Raw genomic sequence first — 19,527 nt, forward strand, 5'->3', positions numbered from 1 at the left:
TTTTTCTTCCCTAAAACCATGTAGTTAAAACCAAGTATTCCTACTTAGGTTAATTTTTACTGATTATTTTTTTCCTCAAGGCTACTCTTTAGTCTGAACAAATTCCTTATTAGGAAAGGCAAAACAAAGTTTACACTTATAACTAAGTCTTTCCAAACGATGCAGGAAACCTTTGATGGTACAGTTGGACTTGATCTCAAAGGTCTTTTCCAACCTAGAGATTCTATGATTCCTATAAAACTTGGGCCCAGAATGACTGAATCAATGAGTCAGCAAAAATACATTATACATGATGTAATGCTATACCATACTCCAAATAAATCTAACAGATACCTTTTTAAAAGTCTCAAAAATAGTCAAGAAAAAATAATCTTGTCTAAGCCGAAAAAAGTGTAATGACTCTAGCTGGTTTTACACACTGTTGACTTAGATAACTGCAGAATAGCTTGCATTTCTCTCTAACATTTTAGCTTTAGCCCCCTCAAGATCTGCATATTTCCATAAGCGTGGTTACTGATCTTGGAGGCATCTCTGCATCTGGCCTTTTTCCATAAAGCACAAGTGAGCCTATGTCATAAATTCTCTTTACCCAAGATTCACTTCTGTAGATACACTAACTGTGATCCATCAGTGCTATAATTCATCCTTAATTCAGCTTCTTCCAATATAAAGGAATTACGAATTAAAACGTCCAAAAGATTCAAATGGGTTTCATCCTCAAGAATGTAGATGAAGGACTGAAAAACAGAAAAACAAAACTCCTCTCCTACATGTTCTACTCTCCACCACTCCTTCAATTCACTGAACAATGGATCTACAAACTGTAAAAGGAGAATCTTTTCGTGATCAGCAAAGATATTTCTCCTTTCTACCCTGCTAAATAACTCCAGAAAACTCCATAAATGAAGCCAAGAGACTTTCTCAAAAAAACAAAAAAAAATCCTTAGTCAAATGTAGACTCATTGACCACATGCAGTTCTCACTTAGGCCATGATTAAAGTTCAACGCACTGAAGACACAACATCAGAAAGAAAACATAAATTTGTTAAACACCAAGTAACAAACTATGTGGATAAAGGCAAGATTTACAGAGTTAGGCTGCATCATAAGGATCCTTAGGTCTATACCACAATCCAGATTCTGCAATCCACCCAAACCATACACAGCTTGGGGGTGGGGGGGGAAATACACTTTCTGCTCTGTTTTTATTTTACCATGTAACTGATTCTTAACTTATTAAATAAATGGGGATATTACTACACCTGTTTCTCCTAGTTTTCCAAGATCGTCTAGCTTTCAGCAGCCTCTGGGACAGGAAATGCTTTAATTCGGGGATATTGTAAATTACTGAAGAGACATTCAATGCTTGTCAGACATTAACTTAAGGTACACGATTTTGCTGATTTTATTACAAACTACATTGACACCAGTTTCACATCTGCTGTATTTTGTAACAAATGGCTTATTACTTTTGATTTTACATTTCTTGAAATTACAGATAAGTAACTGTATACACAACTGCAACCATCATGTTCTTCAGCCATTCATCAGTCTGAACAAATAATAGAAGTATTCATCTATGACAAGAAGAAACCTATCTCTAAAGGCTGAGAAATTATTGCTGTAATCTAAATCCAGTCTTGTCCTAAGGCTTCTTATGGGGGGGGGGGGGGACCAAAAAAAAAAAAAAAAAAAAAAAAAAAAAAAACCAACAAAAAAAAACCACCAAAAAACAACCCCAAAAAAACACATATCAGATGCTCTTGCAAGCTGCTGGATTTTTTTCACAACTCAGTCCAGCAACAAAGAACGTGCAATCACAATGTCACTTAATGTAAGATTTCATGATACTCTTGTGTTAGTGATGACAACTACAGAAACTGGGGCAAAAATCCAACTGCCTTCATTAACGTGCCTGCAAAGCATGTGAGCACATGAATACAAGCAAGCCATAGCCCAAGTACACAGCAATAAGTTAGTCAGCTCTGAAATTTATTACTTATTCACTCGTAAATATTATCTCTGAAGTATCTGGAATCATTCCCACCAAGTTTAGGAGCCTCTCTAACAGATTTAACACAAAGGTTAATGTGGCATTTCCCAGTGTAGGGAAACAGAAAAAAAGAGAAAAGGCACCCTCACAGTCTGTACATGCAACTTCAAAGATCTCATATATATATATATATACACACACACACACATTTCTATAGGTATTTATGCTTCAATGATAATTCCTTATGTAATCAAGTGACATGTGCATACATGTGTTTAGAGATAAGCACTTCTACAACTGCTCTAGTGGGCCCACAATGAGAATCTATACACATTAGGTAAATGTGGTTTTTTGTGCGCTTGCATATATTCATTTTCATCAAATACAGCTGGTCAAAGCATTTACAGTCATACTGAACTTTGAAATTCATTCACTTCCCAAAACAGCCAAACTGTAGTTATCTTTAAGGCATGCTATAAGAAACAAGTTTTTGAAATAGCATTTAGGGAGGGCTGAGGAACAAAGGAACTGCAACACTGGATCATATCCAAGGTCCTGTCTCCAACAGCAGTCACTACCAGCTGCTTCACAGAAAGAAACAAGAATCAGCAGTAGGAAGACAAGGATAATCTTGCCACATGTTAAGGTTCATCCTGGTTTCCAGCTCCTAGAGACTAGCTTCAACTCCGAAATCTGAGTCCACTTGAAATTGTTATCATTATTAATTTTCAAAGCTCCAGATACTCCTGCCGTCTATGTAAATGTCATATCATATATACAAATACTATCTCAATGGAATCCTTTAGCAGACCTCAATCTAAAAAAAAGTTGTATGAAAAACCCCACATATCTCCTTGTCTCGGTGCTGAATTTGCCACTTCAGAATTTAACAGACTAATAGGAGTAGTAAAAAGAATTTTCTTTTTATGTTCTTGTATAATTTCTTAAATTGTACACGTTTATCACATCCCTTCTCTCTCTTTTTCTGTTTACTATCTTGAACATCTTTTTACCCTGTTTTCATTAAGCATTTTTTCCAATAACCTAACCTTTGTGGAACAAAACATTTATCTGCAGAAATCTGGTTCCTTAGCTCTTTAAAGATTTGATTTTTATTTTTTTGTCTCAAGGTTTGATGTGGGTTTGAGGGCATGGGGAGTGGAGGGTAATAACTTCTTTTCCAGGCACGAAGGATTAATCTATATTAGTTTTAAGAACATAATGCCATTACAGCACATCAGTAACAACAGAATAATGATTCCAGAATTTAGTCCTGAATCAATCATCTTGAATAGCTGCATAACTACAGAAATACTGAGCAGTTTATGTGATGACAAAAGGATAGGCTGAGGGAGAGATCAAAGATCCTCGTACTAGAATGAAGATGATCACAAAAAAATGGGTAACATGCCTTCAATGTGATCATGACAGTTTTGCATGGAGACACGCTATTCTTAGTCAGAAAAGGGTTAAGCAGTTTGCCTGAACACAAAATACCTAATTTATCAGTTTGCCTGTATATATATACACACACTTTTACAAGGACAAAATAGACACAAGTATGGAAACAGCTTTGAAATAGTGGAGCCTAACCCACCTGCAAATAAAACTGACGTAAGACCACAATTGCAAGAGTAAGACTAGTGTTGAATAAGGGGGAAAAGGCAAGTTCAAATAAAAATGAAGATTTATGCAAATCTGTTATAAATATAAAGATATTTTAGCAGATGGAGAAATTGGGCAGTTCATCATCATGTTCTCACACCCGCAGAGTTTTTCTAAAACTACTCTTCATAAAAGCAAATATAACTGGCTGCACAAGTAAACTGTTCAAATAAGTCTTCGTATTACATAAGAACCATCTGAAATTATTTTCTTTACTTATACGAGCACATGACTTGGAAACATACAGAAGCTCTGCCTCTTGATCACTCTTTCTAGAATTACCATGGTCTATTCAAAATTCTTTCTACTTTATTGGGGAAGTGGAAAAATGCTGAAGGTCATTAATGTTACAATGCCCAGGACAGCAAGAATGTACCTAACTAGCACCTATCAAAGTGTCAGACACCAATAAAATGTATTCATTTTTGTTTAGTAATAGAATTATTACTAGGAATATGTCAAGTGCTGCTACTGGCATGAGAATAATGTAACCCATCTGCTCTTTAGATACATCCCTCACAGCTGATGTCAATGTCCCCTCTCTTCTTCCAAGATACAATATTTAAACTCCACTATACAGTTCACAATATCTAAAGAGCAAAACATGGATAGGTACAGACACTTTTCAAATCCAGCAATGTATCTCTTTCATTCAATTTTTGTGGGAAAAGGACTGAAAACTCATCAGGACAGCAAGACAGATAACTTCTAAGTTCAAATTCAAGTGCACTGAAAAAGAGTTTTAAAATAAACATCTTCCCTCGATTTTTTTTGTCCCGATTTTGTTGTCTATTCCCTGATCATATAAGAGTTCCAATGCTTACTATTCCATAGTGTAATATTAAAAATCTGATATTTTGTCAACAACATATTAGAATACCAACTACGAAAGCTTGGAAAGTTTGAATTCTGATAAGATGTGCCACTATACTGACAGTGACTGTCCTGGCACTGCTGAACTTATTTTGCTAAGTAGCACTGACTTCAGTAATGATTTACAGATATTTTAAAATTAGAACTCCCACACAATTTCAGCAAAATTATAATTTTAAGTGTTTCATATGACAGAAATTGTGCGAAGAGGACCTCAGATCAGGCATATTGTTCTGCAACGTGAATTATAACCATCAAATGAATAAAAAAACTCAAAATCAATTCCTAGTAAATTATTGATAGACTTTATCTCAATAAAGTATATTTAGCAGTATATATTTAAGCTGGTTAAAAACACATTGCATATCCAATTAGGCATTATATTTCATACATCAAAAAAAGGTAGGAGTTATTTAGCAACAAAATTGATTTTTTTTTGGCATTTTGGTCTTGCCAGTCTCTGAATTTAAATATTGAAGGGAAAACCCACAGATCTACATTTTGGAGCATTACTGCTTTGTAAGAGCTATCTGATTATGCTCAAATATTCTCAAACTCTTGATGCTCACAGATTTATAGTCACTCAAAATTTGTACTTGCAGACCGTTAATCAAAACTACCAATAACAGCCAAGTTAACAAGTGCAACCACTCACATGGATTGCACAATAACATTCCATATATGTCCATGGTGCAGCCTCCACCTTCAGACTCTCCAGCTCAACCTGTTCCAGTGCATTACTATTTATAAAACTTTTACACTTCAAGTACTTCTAGTACTCTTATTTCTATTGTTCAGCAAGGACAGCCTTCACATCAGATCTTGATATTTAGGCAAGCAAGTCCAACAGAGGCGGAAGGTTCATGTATCTGTTCTGTATAAATACTTAAATATTTCAGGGTTTGACATGCAGTGTTTAACAGATCACCGGCAGCCCACTAAGCACTCCAGCGCAAGGCCTCCAAGAACATGCACAGCCCACTCGTCCTTCTCCTCCTCCTCATTTCCAGCTGTGGACATAGGTGCCCAATTTCTTTGCTACAGAAGTACCAGAGCAGTAGAGGATAACGTCACAGAAAGCCTGATGACAACCTAGAAGTTAAATTTGAAGGAAAGAACTGCTAATTGTGAGCAACAGAAGAATATATTAAAAGAAAAACAGAGAAGAGAGGACTATGTGACCAGCCAGGCAGCAAAAAAAAGTGAGCAGAAAATGCATTCAATGAGGAAGCGGAATCCAGGCACAAGAAACTTGTCATAGGAACAATGAGACAGGGGAAGAATTAAAGGATGAAGGCACAAAGAAGGAATATGCATTAACACACATTAACAGATTATCCATTATCTCTACCTTAGCCAAGAAAAATATCCTAAGAAGAGAGAACTAAAAATACCCAAAGACTTCTCTAGTCACACTTTCAGTTGCTACAGCTCTGAAGGGATGTAGCAGGGAGATGGACAGATGTTGTCTGTTGTCAAGAATGGGAGGAATAGACTTCGCTTGAGAACGACTGCAAAAATGTAGATTAGATGTACTCTAAAGAGGCTAAGAAAAGTCTGAAAAACACTATGACAGACTGTCCATCCTATTGAAAGCTTTCAAAGCTTAGTTTTGCTCTGGAGTACTCTTAAAGTCATCTTCCCTTTCCTAAAAAAATAGAATGTTGTATAACCATAACATTTCTCATGAGTTTTAAAGCTAGACCATAAAAACCTATTTTAGTTTAAGGATAAACACACATTGTCTAAACAAAGTCTAGAGACTTCTCTCCTTGTTTAGTTTACTCACTGTTATAGAATTTAGAGTACTGTAATGCATCCAGGAAGAAAGGAAAAAAAAAAAAAAAAAAGCAGGTCTGTTTTCCTCCACAAGGTCCCCTGTGCCTCTGAAAACCAGAAGTTGACTCTTCCATTTTACAGCCCTGTCAATAGCATGCACCACTGACATGACTGTTCCTCTCCAAAAAAAAAGAAGTGAATAGAATTATGTCATAAGCCTATCAACCCTGTTTTCCAGAGGACCAATAAGAATGACATAAGGCAGATATCCAGGTGTGGTGAATGTTTCTGAGCTTGCCTGAGGGACCTGATTCCAAGCTCAATTATATTTGTCAATTAGGCTTGTTTTGCAGTGATGTAATGTTGCTCCTTGCAGGTCATTCATTCAACACACCGGAAATATATTCAGAAATGGATTCCTACTGGATCTCTATAGAAAGTGGCCTGGACATGAAACTAAGTCACTGGTATGGAAGGATAATCACAGAATTAGAATGTCACATATACTCATTTAATATAGTTTTCCAAGAGTTTCATTATTGAATTAATCTTGTCAATGAAATCAAGGAGAAAAAGAACTTTATTTTCACTCAAATCTCTTTCAAAGTTGTTGAGATACCACACTAAAGGGCATCACTGACAAAGTAATGGTGGAGAGTTCTGAAAAAGACAAACCACTTAAAATTTAAATTTTGCAGTAGTCTGATTCACCCTGTAAGTTTATCCACAGCAGAATGGAGGCCTTTGGGACCAACTATTCAGAAAAGCTTCTTTCTGTTTCAGCTGCCTACACTACGCGTTTACTACAGGAGTAGTCACAGTTCTGTCAATCTGGCAAGTGATATCAGCAGTGCAACTTCTGCATTAGTACAAACTGCAAAATGCCTGTTGGAATTTACTGCATGCCTGATACGTAAAAATGAATGACCTCAATTATTTAAATCATGCAACAGATTCAAAGTGCACATTCAGAGGTTTTAAGAATCTTTATGTTACCAAACTGCACAATTAACATGCTCACAGTTGAAAACACATGTCCTGGTATACAAGACAAACTAAAAAAATAAACCAACCTAGTAGTATGGAAGGCTGCTTCTAAAACATCAATAACAGCTGACACAATGGAATAATCATACTTAACATTTGCCATCAAATTTTCATGTTAAGATACTTTACAAATAAAATACATAACTAGGTGTCACACTTGAGCGAGGTGGGAAATACTAATAACCCTGTTATGGACAATACAAACTCTATGAAATTATTATTCATAAAGGTACAAAGAAATCAAATTAGTTCCTTAGACTGGCAGGAGGGAGAAATAGACACGAGGAGAGTCTTTCTTGCTTCTCTCTTATTCTCAAGCATGCACACATACATACAGAATTTGTTCTGAGTCAAACCAACTTCCAAGTTATGAAACTGTAAATCTAATCGTTCGTATTTTCTATTATTATTATTTTGACTTCTAGCTTTACTGGGGAAAAAAAAAAAGTTTATGTTCCAAGGCAAGCAACTCATGCATAATTTGCAAGACAGAAAATCCCAATTAAATGTGTTGTGTTAAAAGAAAAATAAAATCATCCAAACTAACTACTGTGAGAATGTAAAAGTTTCAATGAAGTTTTCCTTGGGAAAAGTTTCCCCAGTACAAGACAATTTCTGATGCAAAGAAGACCAAGGCCCACAACAGGGAAAAACAATAGATCAAGCAATTCAACTTCCAACATATTCCCCAAACCTTTAACTTTTTTTTTTTACAAAGAGAAATACTTCACAGAACAAATGCTAGAAGAGACTTCTGAGGTAGCCAGCTGTCCAGAAACTCAAACAGTCTTCAGTGATGTGGATATGCAACAAAACTAAGACTTGTTGCCTAATCTTCCACAGTTTACAGTATTTGAATTGGGAGATCACACCAGAGTCTCTCTCTCGCTATTTGTTTTGTTTTAAGGAATCAAAACAAAAGCCTTCAAAAAAACCTTTAATATCAACTAAACGCAGACTGTGAACAAGCATAACAGAATGGGAAATTCTTTTCCTACCCATCTGTACACTTCTCAGATATCCTTAATACATGATAAGGTGGGGTAAGAATGGAAAAGAAAAAGCTTCAGAATTCCACAGATAAATGTAGATGTATGTTACAACCTGAAAAGTTTGACAATGTCTGTTTAAATCTAGCCAGATTTTTTTTTTCATTTATTTGGTTTTTTGTTGTTGTTTCTTTGGTTTTAAGCAATTCCTGATTTATAGAAACTCTGATCTGTGTTATTAGATTCTTTAAAACCTGACATGGTAACGCGTATGGTATTCCCAGTTTCGCATCTCTGGCAAATTAAATATTGAAGATGAACTAAGAACACTTGAACTTCACAATGGTAAGCACTGAGGGCAACATCCTGCAGAGAGACACAAGGAAATATCTGAGACATCAGAAGTACAGAAACTGTGTTACATCACGTCCCGCTGCTACAGCATGACAGGATACTTGTTCTAAGGAGAAGTGGCACGACCCAAAATTCATGCATAGGTTAGAGGTCTGCTGACAAACACACAGGAAACCACACAGCTCATCAAGTTCATCTGTGCAAGGTCAGTAGCTTCCTTATCACCACTCCTCTCAACACCATCATGTTTCCCCAGGCTCTTCTCTTCCCTGGAGCTCTTGCTCCCAGACTCCCAAGGTGCTGGCTTCACTGCAGAGACTGAATTTTGGGCTTGTTGCACATAACAGCTGCTGGTTTAGACGCAATTGGAAACATCAGTTCCAGAAACAACTCCTAACCCTACTGTGCATCTGTCAGATTCCTGTTATCTGCAGATTTTTCATAAGCCTGGAAACTTCGTTAAAAAGTCGTACTTTTCAGTCTCTATAGCATCCTGCACTACAATACTTCTGGGAATTTTAAGTTCAAGGAACAGTGCGATTCTAAGCATACTAACTAAAACAATCCCTTCCTTATGAAAATGTTAAAATACACACAGAATACCCATAAATAATCCCACAGAATACCTATAAATAACGTCTCAGAGGCTGTTTCATTCTGTTTCTGGTAAATTTCTCCAGTTTTCCCACAAAAGGGAAAAACAAGGAAAAAGGGACCTACCAAAAGAAGACTGATTCAACAGAATTAGGACCACATCTATAAAGAGTTATCTATATAGAATTATATCTCTGTGTTTAGACCTGAGGCCTTGCATACTGTGCTTTCTATGATTATATGACTCTGTCTCAAGATCACAAATGTTTTCTCATGTGGTCTACAGAATCAAAACTAAGCAGCAAGCACTACTCACTGGAGGAAAGCAGAATGCAAATAACTTAAAATACAGGTGAAGCCATCCTGCATCAGCATCTTTGGAGGATCTTCACTGTTGCTAGCATTTTATTTGCTTAGAAATTATGGTAGGTCAGATTGTTCCAGCAGGTGTGTAAAATCTCTATGGAACTCACTGAAGTTTTTGAAGTATGTTATTAGGTAAAACCCTACACTGACTTTAGGTATTCCCCCATTTGTTCAAGCTGCAAAAATTCATGATATCTGGGACCTAACTGTTACCAGCCTGAACAGTTAAAAAAAAAAAAAAAAGCAATTTTACAGTCTCAGTTGTAGGCCTTTGTGATGCAGATGTTAATTATATCTCAGATATAAAGTTCACATACACCAAACACAATCTCAGCAAAGATTATCTTGCTTTATCCTGTTATCTCATGCAGAGCAACTACACAAATCTGAGTGAGAACAACTCACACTCCTGAGCGTGAAGCCCAGCTTTGTCTTTCTTCAGGCACTCACTGTAGAAAGAGCCATCATAATGGCAGATACCAGTAAAATTACTCACGGGAGTCCAAAACCCATCCGAGACAGTAAGACTGACCTAGCAAGAACACACAGTCGGGTTACGCTTCTAAAAGAGGCTGAACGCCCACCATCCCCATCACCTTTGATCAGATATCACTACTTCACAGGCTAAGACTAATGTAGCCTTTAAAGAAGGTTAAGCAGGAAAAATATTTGGAAGGATCAGTTTCATTGATACATACAGATCTTTCAAATTTTTGTTAAAAACTATTAGTACAGTTCAAACTCAGCATGCAGCAGTGACATATCTCTTTTCATTTCTGGTTAAAAAGAGTGGGCTATTTATTTACTGAACAGAAAACCTCAGAATAATTGCTTTTAAGACTAACAGAAGCTACGTACAACTAACTTTTTGTGCATCTACCCCTCTCTCCTCAAAGTAGTATCTAAGCACTTTGAAGCACCAAGAATTTCCACAAAATATTTAAATGGGCCAAACTTTCCACACAAATGTTTCTCTCTCCAAACAAAACAAAATTATGGCAGAGGATTGTCAACGCTGATGATATTGCGCAGTCTCTTCTTGCTGTCTCTCATGCATAGCCTTAAAATACTTAGTCGTGAACTATAATTTTTAATAACTTCCAGTATGAAACAAGCAGTCGTAAAAAGAATCCACAGTAAACCAGAGTAAATACGCATATTTCTTATTATATGAAATTATACATACGCATCTTCCTAAGCAGACTATGAGAGCTCAAGTTAACTATGATCACTCAATTATGTGTATTTATTTGTGAGTGCAAATTGGGAAAAAAATATTTTGCTTGCAGATGATTCTGCCTTTTGTGTTGTTGTTGAACTTGAGCATTCCTCAGTTGTAGGCAAGTAAGAGCTAACAATTCACACTTAGGAACAAAATGTTTTTGAGATTAGAAAAACACAGCGTCTGCATATTTGGCATATACGTTCACCACATTCTCCTCAATAAATTAAACAAAACCACACAGACATGGTGAGCACAACCTTTGGCTGAACTAGTTTTCAGAATATAACTAATTAACGCAAAGGAGGCAGCTGGGAAAATTGAATACTTATTTAACAACAGAGCTGTGAGGACCACCACTGTTGTTCACAACGCATTTTGTAGGGGAAAAGCATCATCAAGGCACGCTTATCTACTGAAATAGTAGTGACCCCGGCTCCTGAGGTCAGTGAGAAGGTTGCGAGTAACTTTAAGAGATGAAGAGTTGTACCTGGTATTCGGGAGGCTGAAGTCCTAAATAAGTTAAGATTCTTGAAAAGCGCTCATCCGCTCTGCAAGGTGAGAAGTGGCTAAAACTCGCCTCTTCCCACAGAGGGGTGGGTCAGAGCGAGCAGCACACGCTGCGAACTCCCGACCCGCACCGCTCGGGCGACGAGACGCACACGTGGAGCCGCGGGGCTCAGAGCCCCTCTCCCGCGCGGGCTGCGCGCTCCCATCCGCATCCCCAGCCCAGGGGAGAGGGGCGCCCGGTCGGGGACGGCAGGTCGAGCCGGAGGAAGGCGACGGGGAGCCCACGGGACGCGGCATCGGCTGGCGCCGCGGGGCGGGCATGGCCCCGGGAGGAGCCACCACCTTCCGGCGCCGCCCGGCCGCTCCGCGTTCCCGGCTTGTGCGTCGAGGCGGGACCCTGCCCCGCAACCTTCGAGCCCCGCCGCGGCGCTGGGGGCTCCGCAGCCGGCACGGTGCCGCCGGGGAGGCGCAGCCCTGCCCGCAGCCGCGCCCCCCGCCCGCCCCAGCCGGAGGCGCTCGCCGAGTCCCGGCAAAAGCAGGTCCCGGGGACCTTCCCCAGGTGAGGGACCGGGCGCGGGGCTCCGCTTGTGGCCGCTGCCCGCGGAGGGAGCAGGTGAGCCCGGGACTCCCCCGTCACGCACGGTGCAGCAAATAAAACCGAGACAAAGTCACCATCTGGGAAGGGGGTGGGGAGCTTGTACTGGACGTGGAAGTCACTTACCGGCTTTGCAAGGATCCTTATAATCTATCGCCTCGGCTTTATCCTCTTCAGTGAAATCGTAAGTGTAGTCATAATCAAGGCCAGAGCAGGAGGAAGGCTTCCCGCAGACAGTCCACCCTGCCAGCCACAGTGCCATCCTCCAGCAAAGCATTTTCATCCTCCCTCGGGCGGAGAGGTGGTGGGCAGGGTGCAGATGGATTAGGCGGCCGGCTCAGCTGTCCACGCCGGCTCGGGAAAGGAGGGCAAGGGATGGAGGAACCACAGGTTTGGGGGGAGGGCTGGAGGTTCTTTTTCCTTCTCCACCTGGAGGCTTCTCCGAGAGACGGTGCTCCCTAGGTAGCCCCAGTCAGGCGGGCGCAGAGTCAGGAGCCTGAGCACCGCTGCCCCTCCTGCCCCCAGCCCGCCACCTCGCCGGGGAGAAGTCGCCGGGTGTGTAGGTGGGCGCAGGGGGTGGACTCAGGCCGGCAGATCCTGTCTGTCAGGGCGTCCCCTCGCCTCTGTCAAACCCCAGCCAAACTTCCCGCGGAGAAGGAGGTGGCGGCGGCCGCTGCCCGCGCTCCGCTCCGCTCCCGGCCCGCAGCCCGCCGACCCCGGTCCCGCTGCCGCTGCCAGAAGATGGATCCGGGCTGCACATCAGCAAACTGCCACGGGGAGAGGGGGAAAGAGAAAGAAAGAAAGAAAGAGAGAAGGAAGGAAAGAAAAGGGAGCGAGGGGGTGGGGTGCGCTGGAGTAAGCCGCGGAGCCCTAGTGATGGCAGGCAGCAGCTATGCTGGAGGGAGCGGAGAAAAGTGTCAGAGCTACCCCCGCCTCTGCATAAACACTTACTCTAAGCTCTGTCTCTAGTCTGTCCCCCCGGCTCCTCCGTCCCCCTTCAACCTACGAAAACCTTACAAGCAACTAACAGTCGTCAGCATCCTGCTTGCTTATTCATACAGTCAGGGTCAGGATCCGGGCTGCTTCTGATCTGCTCCCTTGATAGTCTTATGGAAACACACGCCAATTCACTATATGCCTCTATCTCCATATAGCTTTCTCTCTAGATAAGCACTGCATGGCATTTAAACAACAACAACAAAAGAATCGAGATCAGATAAAACAACGCACAGATCGACACCCGGCAGCCAAAAAAAAAAAAAAAAAAAGCTCTAAAGAATAGGTGATGAGGAGAAGGACGATGAGAAGAATTAACTGCAATTTAAGAGATGGGAAAATAAATGAGTGGCTGTGTATTTCTCCCTCTGCCGCGGCTGCTTTGCAGTGTTAGCCCCGTGAGCTGACGAGTGGGGGTTAAGGAGCGAGGGGGAGGGGGAAAGAGAAAAGTTTAAGCGTCCATAGTTTGTTTAAAACAGAGGAAGGCAATATAAAAGGTCCATTGGTCTCCAGAAGTTCAGCCGAGCAGCTGGGAACCGGTTCCAAAATGAAAGTAAGAACAAATAAACAAACGGGGGGGGGGGGGGGGAAATTAAAAAAAAATCATCAAGGCAAACAAAAAGTAAAATTGCAGCAGGAGCGCTGAGATCTCTCAGTCGGGCTTTCCTGTTCTCACGTGGATCTCCAGGAAAAGTGGTGGAGGTTTATTTTCCAAGCGCCGTTTCCGCGGGAGCCGCCGCCCCGCGCCGCGGTGCCGCTCCGGTTCAGCGCCGCGGCCGCCCGCACGGGGCCCGGTTTTGTTTTAAAGCCCGAGAAGGGATCAGCGCGCAAAGCCTCATTTCAGCCGATCAACCTGGAGAGGGAGGGAGGAGGGGTGGAGATACGTGCTACTGGAATAAAATAAGATCAAGCGGAAATAAATAAATAAATAAATAAATGTAGCGCTAAAGATCTCTGTGCCTGCCTCCCTCCCTCCCTGCCTGCCTCCCCTCCCCCGAGCCGGGAAGCTCCGCTCCTGCAGGAACGCCTGAAACTGTTTCAGATCAAGGTGAGACTTTTCCGTAGCAAACTCTACTCCTCCTCCTTTTACAAGTTTCCATGGAAAAGCGGGGGGGGGAAGGATGAGGGGGGGACGGAACACGAGGGTTTTCTCCCGCTCCCATTTCGCCGGGGTGTTACATTTAACAGGGCTTTTGAAAGGGCTGCCGCGGAGAAGCGGCTGCATCTCTCTCTCTCTCTCACGTCCCAGCCCGCACGGGCTCGGCTCTTTGGCAGCACTTCCCGGTCGCCTTACCCCTGTCGCAGGGATGGAAATCCGGAGATAGTCCCTTCCTCTGGCTGTGCCAGGAGCGCGGACAGGGCTGGCTCGCAGCGTGCCCCTCACCGCTGCCTCGGGGCGCGGCGCCGCCCGTTCCCCCCCAGCCCTGCACGACCCTTTCGGAGAGAGTTACGCGAACTCTGGGTTCGCGCAGCTCGCTGGGGAGGCTGAGCTGCCCCCCAAAAAAGAGGAAACGCGAGATAACTAAGCTGCCTGCCCGAAGTGGCTCCGTCTGCCCCTGCCCTCCCGCGAATGAAGGGTTAGTGTTGCTATAGATAGGGACTGTCAGCAGTACGTGCCATTAAAACTGGAAAGGTCGGTTAAGACAGAACTAATAACAGCTTAATAGCAGTGTATTAAAGAATCTAGCATGGAGAAACGTCAATGCTTTTGAAGCATCTGTGTGTTGTGCTTCCTTACTTTTTTTTTTTTTGGCATCCAGGATGTGTCCACATTGCTCCCAACTCAGTCTTGTTGCTCAAAAGTTGAAAGCCGAGGAGTGAGTAGCTGCCACCGAAAGGCTGCAGCCTTCAGTAAGAAATAACTATTCTCTGTCCCAGCATTTCAGTTTGTGGTGTCACCAAGGCCTGCAAAAAGCACCGCACACCAGATCACAGCCTTCGCCTCTTCAAGGTAATTTCTGTGACCGAGCACCCCAGACATTTGGAACTGACTTCAAGGAAGTTATTAGAGAAGCTTTCCTGTCAGCCTATCAGAGCAGTGTTGGGGCTGGCTACCTTCACTTGCGCAGTGTCATGGTTTAGTGGAGAGGGCTGTATTTTGCTAAAGAAGCCGGTTTGGTCCAATCAAATCTAGTTTGCTATATACATCCACAAATGAGATACTTTGTCTTACAGTGTCATTAATTACATGCTTATTTCACATATTGCAACTCCCTAACCTGGTTTTGTTATTCTGCTTGATCTCCCTTCATATGGATACATGTTGAAAAAGATGTTTTTTTCTTGCACCTGTGCACATAAAACCCCAAAAGAAACAACCTCTAACAAGCACACAGTATTCAATAAAGCTTTAGAAACACTGACTCTGCTGATTTCTTTACAGCCTCAGAAAAGGAATGAACAACGTGCAATCCTTAACACGCCGGTGTACTCAGTGAGGAGCTTATTAGAGCCTCTCTCCTGTAGATTAGCTCTCCCAGCAAGGTAGGCACTGACGTCACCCTCAGCCTCCACCCAGCAATCTGCCCCTGACCTCAGCATCACCAACGCTAGCAGAGAAGCTCCAACAACTCTCAGCCTTGAGGACAGCTGGCCTTGCAGAGCCCTGACTAAGACAGGAAACGAACTCAGAAATTGTAGATGGGAATCACGCAGAAATCTGGGTGCGTAAGTGCTGCCACAAATAAATGTGCATTTAGGTCAGGGTAAAAGCTGTTTTCTGTTTGTAACCCAGAGCAGCTACATATTAGAATTACTGTTCAATGTAAGTGTTGCAGATCTGCAGAAACTATTCTACATTGCTTAGGTACTAATATTCCCAACAGTCACATTAGTTGAAACGTTTTCTCATATTAAGAGAATTTTTTTGCTAGTAACCAAACCAGCTGACTTTTTTTAAATAAACTTTTTCCCCTAAGAAACCTGTTAAATATTCAATCTAGTTTCTTTCGCGATGCAAAATTTTGAAACATTTTAAGTACAAAATATTTTTTGTTATCACACATTCATGTCTACCATTCCAAAAAACTCACAACTCTGATAATCCATCTGACAACACAGTCAATCAAAAGATCCATCCTACAGCCGTTTCCAAAGAAACGAACGCATAGCCAGGAAGGCAGAATGCTTCAGCTGGAAGGAAACCAAATAAAAGAACACAACAACAGCAACAACAAAAACTCCAAGCATTTTTCCCTTTTCCTTTAAGTTGCCTAGTTGGGAGGTATATTACAGGGACACAGATAATTGTAAATACAGTTACATTAAAAGTGGTGGTATCTTTTTTTTTTTTTTAATCCAGGAATCTGGAGGCTTTTCTGCTCTTCCCACACTAAAAAAAAAAAGAACTTTAAAAAATGAAGTATGTAAAAAGACAGACACAATCACAGAACTAAAAAAAAACCACATCCAAAACATCATTGCTCACACCTCCTCCTCATTCTTTGGTTATCTGTCTCCTTCTTAGGCCTCCATCTCGTGTGGAGTTTTAGGTGGGTGGACACAATGGGCTTATTCACAAACATCAAGCTCAGCACATGCCTAAGACTTTAAAGGCTGACAACCATGGCTGGTCAGCTCCTTGGGACTGGGCTCATGGGATTTTTCAGGAGGCTGGCATAGTTAAGTTCAGCAGGAGCTCGTTACCTTCCTGAATTTATCTCCTGATAACTCCATTCCTTGTCTCTGAGGTACCTAGAGCACTTCTGAAACAGCTGAAACTATGTTTAAATAGTTCCCAATTCCCCAAATTGTTAATTCTGTGGGGAAATATCGAAGCTGAAAGTGCATTGTGGCAAACAAAGACTGTCTGCAATAACAGACAGGCATATACAAAATCATAACTATAAAACAAGTAAACTATATCAACTAAAATTAAACTTTTGACGTTAAAAAATCAAGCACTCTTGATCTTAACAGCAGAGAGCTCACCTGTGAAGCCTTTTCTCCATTCTCCTCTACATCTACTTGTATATTATGAAAGCTGTTCATTGCCGTGTTCATACAAGTCTTTTCTACATATCGCTGTGCTTAATTAACAAGAAGTCCTTCAATATGTTTTCTTTTTTATTTTTGAAAGCATGCCCCATGATTTATTTATTACATACTCAGATCCTACTCTGCATACAGCTTTATTAATTTCCTCATGGGTTTTTTTATGGAGTTTGTTGCTACAGTATTCATGTGCTTCAAAAATCTTAATTAGTCTAGTTTCATAATACACCCCTCAGATGAGGGGATACTGTGACCCGATATGAAGATTACACATGGGAAACAGTTATAGATTGCCTGGTTTGATATCTTGCAGACCTGTCAGGACTTGGCACTATAGAAAACCCTACTTCTTCAAGGCCTGGTTCCCACTGGCTTCAGTTGCAGTAATTTTACTCACGAAGTAGCCAGAACTACTTCTATTCAAAACTTGGCATTTTCAGGCATCTGAAAATGAAATAATTAGCAAGAAATGTAATTTAAAAGCCTTGAACTGTCTTTATCAACGAATTCTGTGGCAGAGGCAAGGGCTAAGACTCAAATTTCAAGCCGTTCAGCTCGAAGACATTAGAGAACATTTTTTCTTCCCATAGTTCCTTTTCTTCAATACTTCCTTCAGTTTCTAGAATAAATGTGACCAGGCTCATGCCAGCAACAGCGCCATCACTAATTGACGCCCACATAATTAATCCACTGCTTTTAATCTTCTGTTGCTCCACACAGTACCTGTTAGCACGAGTAGATAATCCTCACTCTCAGATTCACCTTCAGCTGTGCAGGTTTTTTTGCTGTTGTCTTGTTTTCACTCCCATTATGTAGCAGATTTTCTAACGCATTCTCACCCGACTTAACTTCCACATTCACCTTTCTTGTCCATTCTCTAGTCCAGCTATGCACCACACTCCTGTCCTTGCTCCTGGACCTTATTTCGCAGTTACAGAGTTATCCTAGCTCCAGCCCTTACCTTGCTGTTCAGGCAGTTTTGTTTGTTTGCAACCCTCCATCTACCTCTTTTCTTTCACTGTTACTTCTCAGGGCCAGTTTCCTTATGCAAACAATTTCATTGTCCCAAAACACACCCACCAATTCCATTGCTGATTTCTCCTAGTCACATCCCACATGTGAGTTTTCTCAGGAGCTTTGTACTAGCTTTTGCCACGCTGCAAGATCAGTTCTTCTTCCCCATCTGTGCAAGTCAGATGGCCTTTCCTTCCTTGTCCTGTAGGTACAACTGCAGTGCACAAGCATGTGAAACCATCACTTCATCTCAATTAAGTTCCAAATATAAGCAAGGTACAGCTCAAAATGATCACTTAAGACGTCAGTGCAGGTGAGACACTCCTGTAAGACTGCTGCTAAAACTGCATGTGTTCAAGGCTGACTGTGGTGATGTTTAAATCCATAGTAAGATTAAGGGGGGAATAAAAGGATATATCCCTTGACAAAAGAGCTGACAGTCTCCTCCCTTCTGTTCTGCTCAAGATTTAAGTATATTTCCTACAGGCTGAGCATACTGAAGCCCTTCAAAAGATACTGCTATGATTTTTAATCAGGAGCAAACTAGTGTAGTTGCCAGTTCTATTTTCAAATACCTGGATAATTTAAGCTAATATTCTGAAAGCATGGTTAAAAATAAATCAAAACTAAAAATCAGCTTGCAGCAAATACCTAGCATGGAAGATGTCATACCAAATCTTTACAATTAATCAAAGGTATATAAGCAACTTAGTATCTATCAACAGACTATCATAGAATTTTAATATTACTCAACCACAGTCTGTTTATAACGTGTGTTACACTGTCTCCATTTTTAATGCTCTGAAAAGTGCACAAAAGCATAAAACTACCTTGAGAACACATCCTGATGTTAAAACAAGTAATCAAGCAACAACAACAAAAACAGCAGTGCACTACTTAAATTAGAAACTGTTCTGTGTTTGCTCAGCATCCTTGATCCTCATCAAGCAATAAATCAATTTGCAGTAGCTGTGGACAGCTATTCAAACACAGGGCCAGAAAAGCTTAATTGTTAAAGCAACTTTCAAAGCTAGAAGGTATAGGAGGTTAGTATAGGAGGTCATATTAAATATTCACTTGTCTGAAACCAGCTGCATTCCAAGTATGAGGAGGCATCCTGCCCTCCACTTAATTAAAAAACAAAGTCTACGAGCTCTGAGCTTAGCAGAGCTTAGCTTGCAGTTCTTCAGAAGACAGACAGAGACTGTGAGATGAAAAACTGACATCTAAGTGTTTGCCAACTTGATTTTTGTTTGGTTTACTTTATTGTCTAGTATGCAAAAAAGCAGCTAAGAGCTGTTTGTTTTGAAGTTTGCAGTTTACTTTTACAAGTCGGTAAAGCATTTGGAATTCAATTCTCAACTTTGCAAGAGGCTGTTCCTTGTTAAAATCGACAGCAAACTTGTGTTTGACTTGTGTAGGAGCTGAACAGGATCACTTATCAGTCATCATTCTAGACACTGGTAGCTGATGAACATACTTTCTTTGGGAATTATATGATAATATAGAGTATAATACACTATAACTATGATACTAC

General features: G+C 41.1%; 1 protein-coding gene and 1 long non-coding RNA gene across 3 annotated transcripts in view; one reads left to right on the plus strand and one right to left on the minus strand.

Moving 5' to 3' along the window:
• The window catches only part of TLL1 (tolloid like 1), a 136,194-nt gene extending 122,637 nt beyond the window's left edge, over positions 1-13,557 (minus strand). The window contains exon 1 of one of the 2 annotated variants that reach the window (XM_009565159.2): positions 12,114-13,557. In XM_009565159.2, the coding sequence (XP_009563454.1) occupies positions 12,114-12,270 (157 nt within the window). In that variant the 5' untranslated portion in view covers positions 12,271-13,557. Of the gene's footprint in view, positions 1-11,372; positions 11,523-12,113 lie in introns of those variants that run through there. The other variant, XM_054066009.1, reaches the window with a different exon arrangement.
• A 37-nt stretch (positions 13,558-13,594) lies between these two features.
• On the plus strand, positions 13,595-16,148 carry LOC128852071 (uncharacterized). Its single transcript, XR_008449681.1, has 3 exons — positions 13,595-14,031; positions 14,744-14,934; positions 15,367-16,148. It is a non-coding gene; the product is annotated as an uncharacterized LOC128852071 (long non-coding RNA).
• Positions 16,149-19,527: the final 3,379 nt, after the last annotated feature.

Source organism: Cuculus canorus, chromosome 4 (assembly GCF_017976375.1).
Source record: "Cuculus canorus isolate bCucCan1 chromosome 4, bCucCan1.pri, whole genome shotgun sequence".
Classification (NCBI taxonomy): Eukaryota; Metazoa; Chordata; class Aves; order Cuculiformes; family Cuculidae; genus Cuculus; species Cuculus canorus.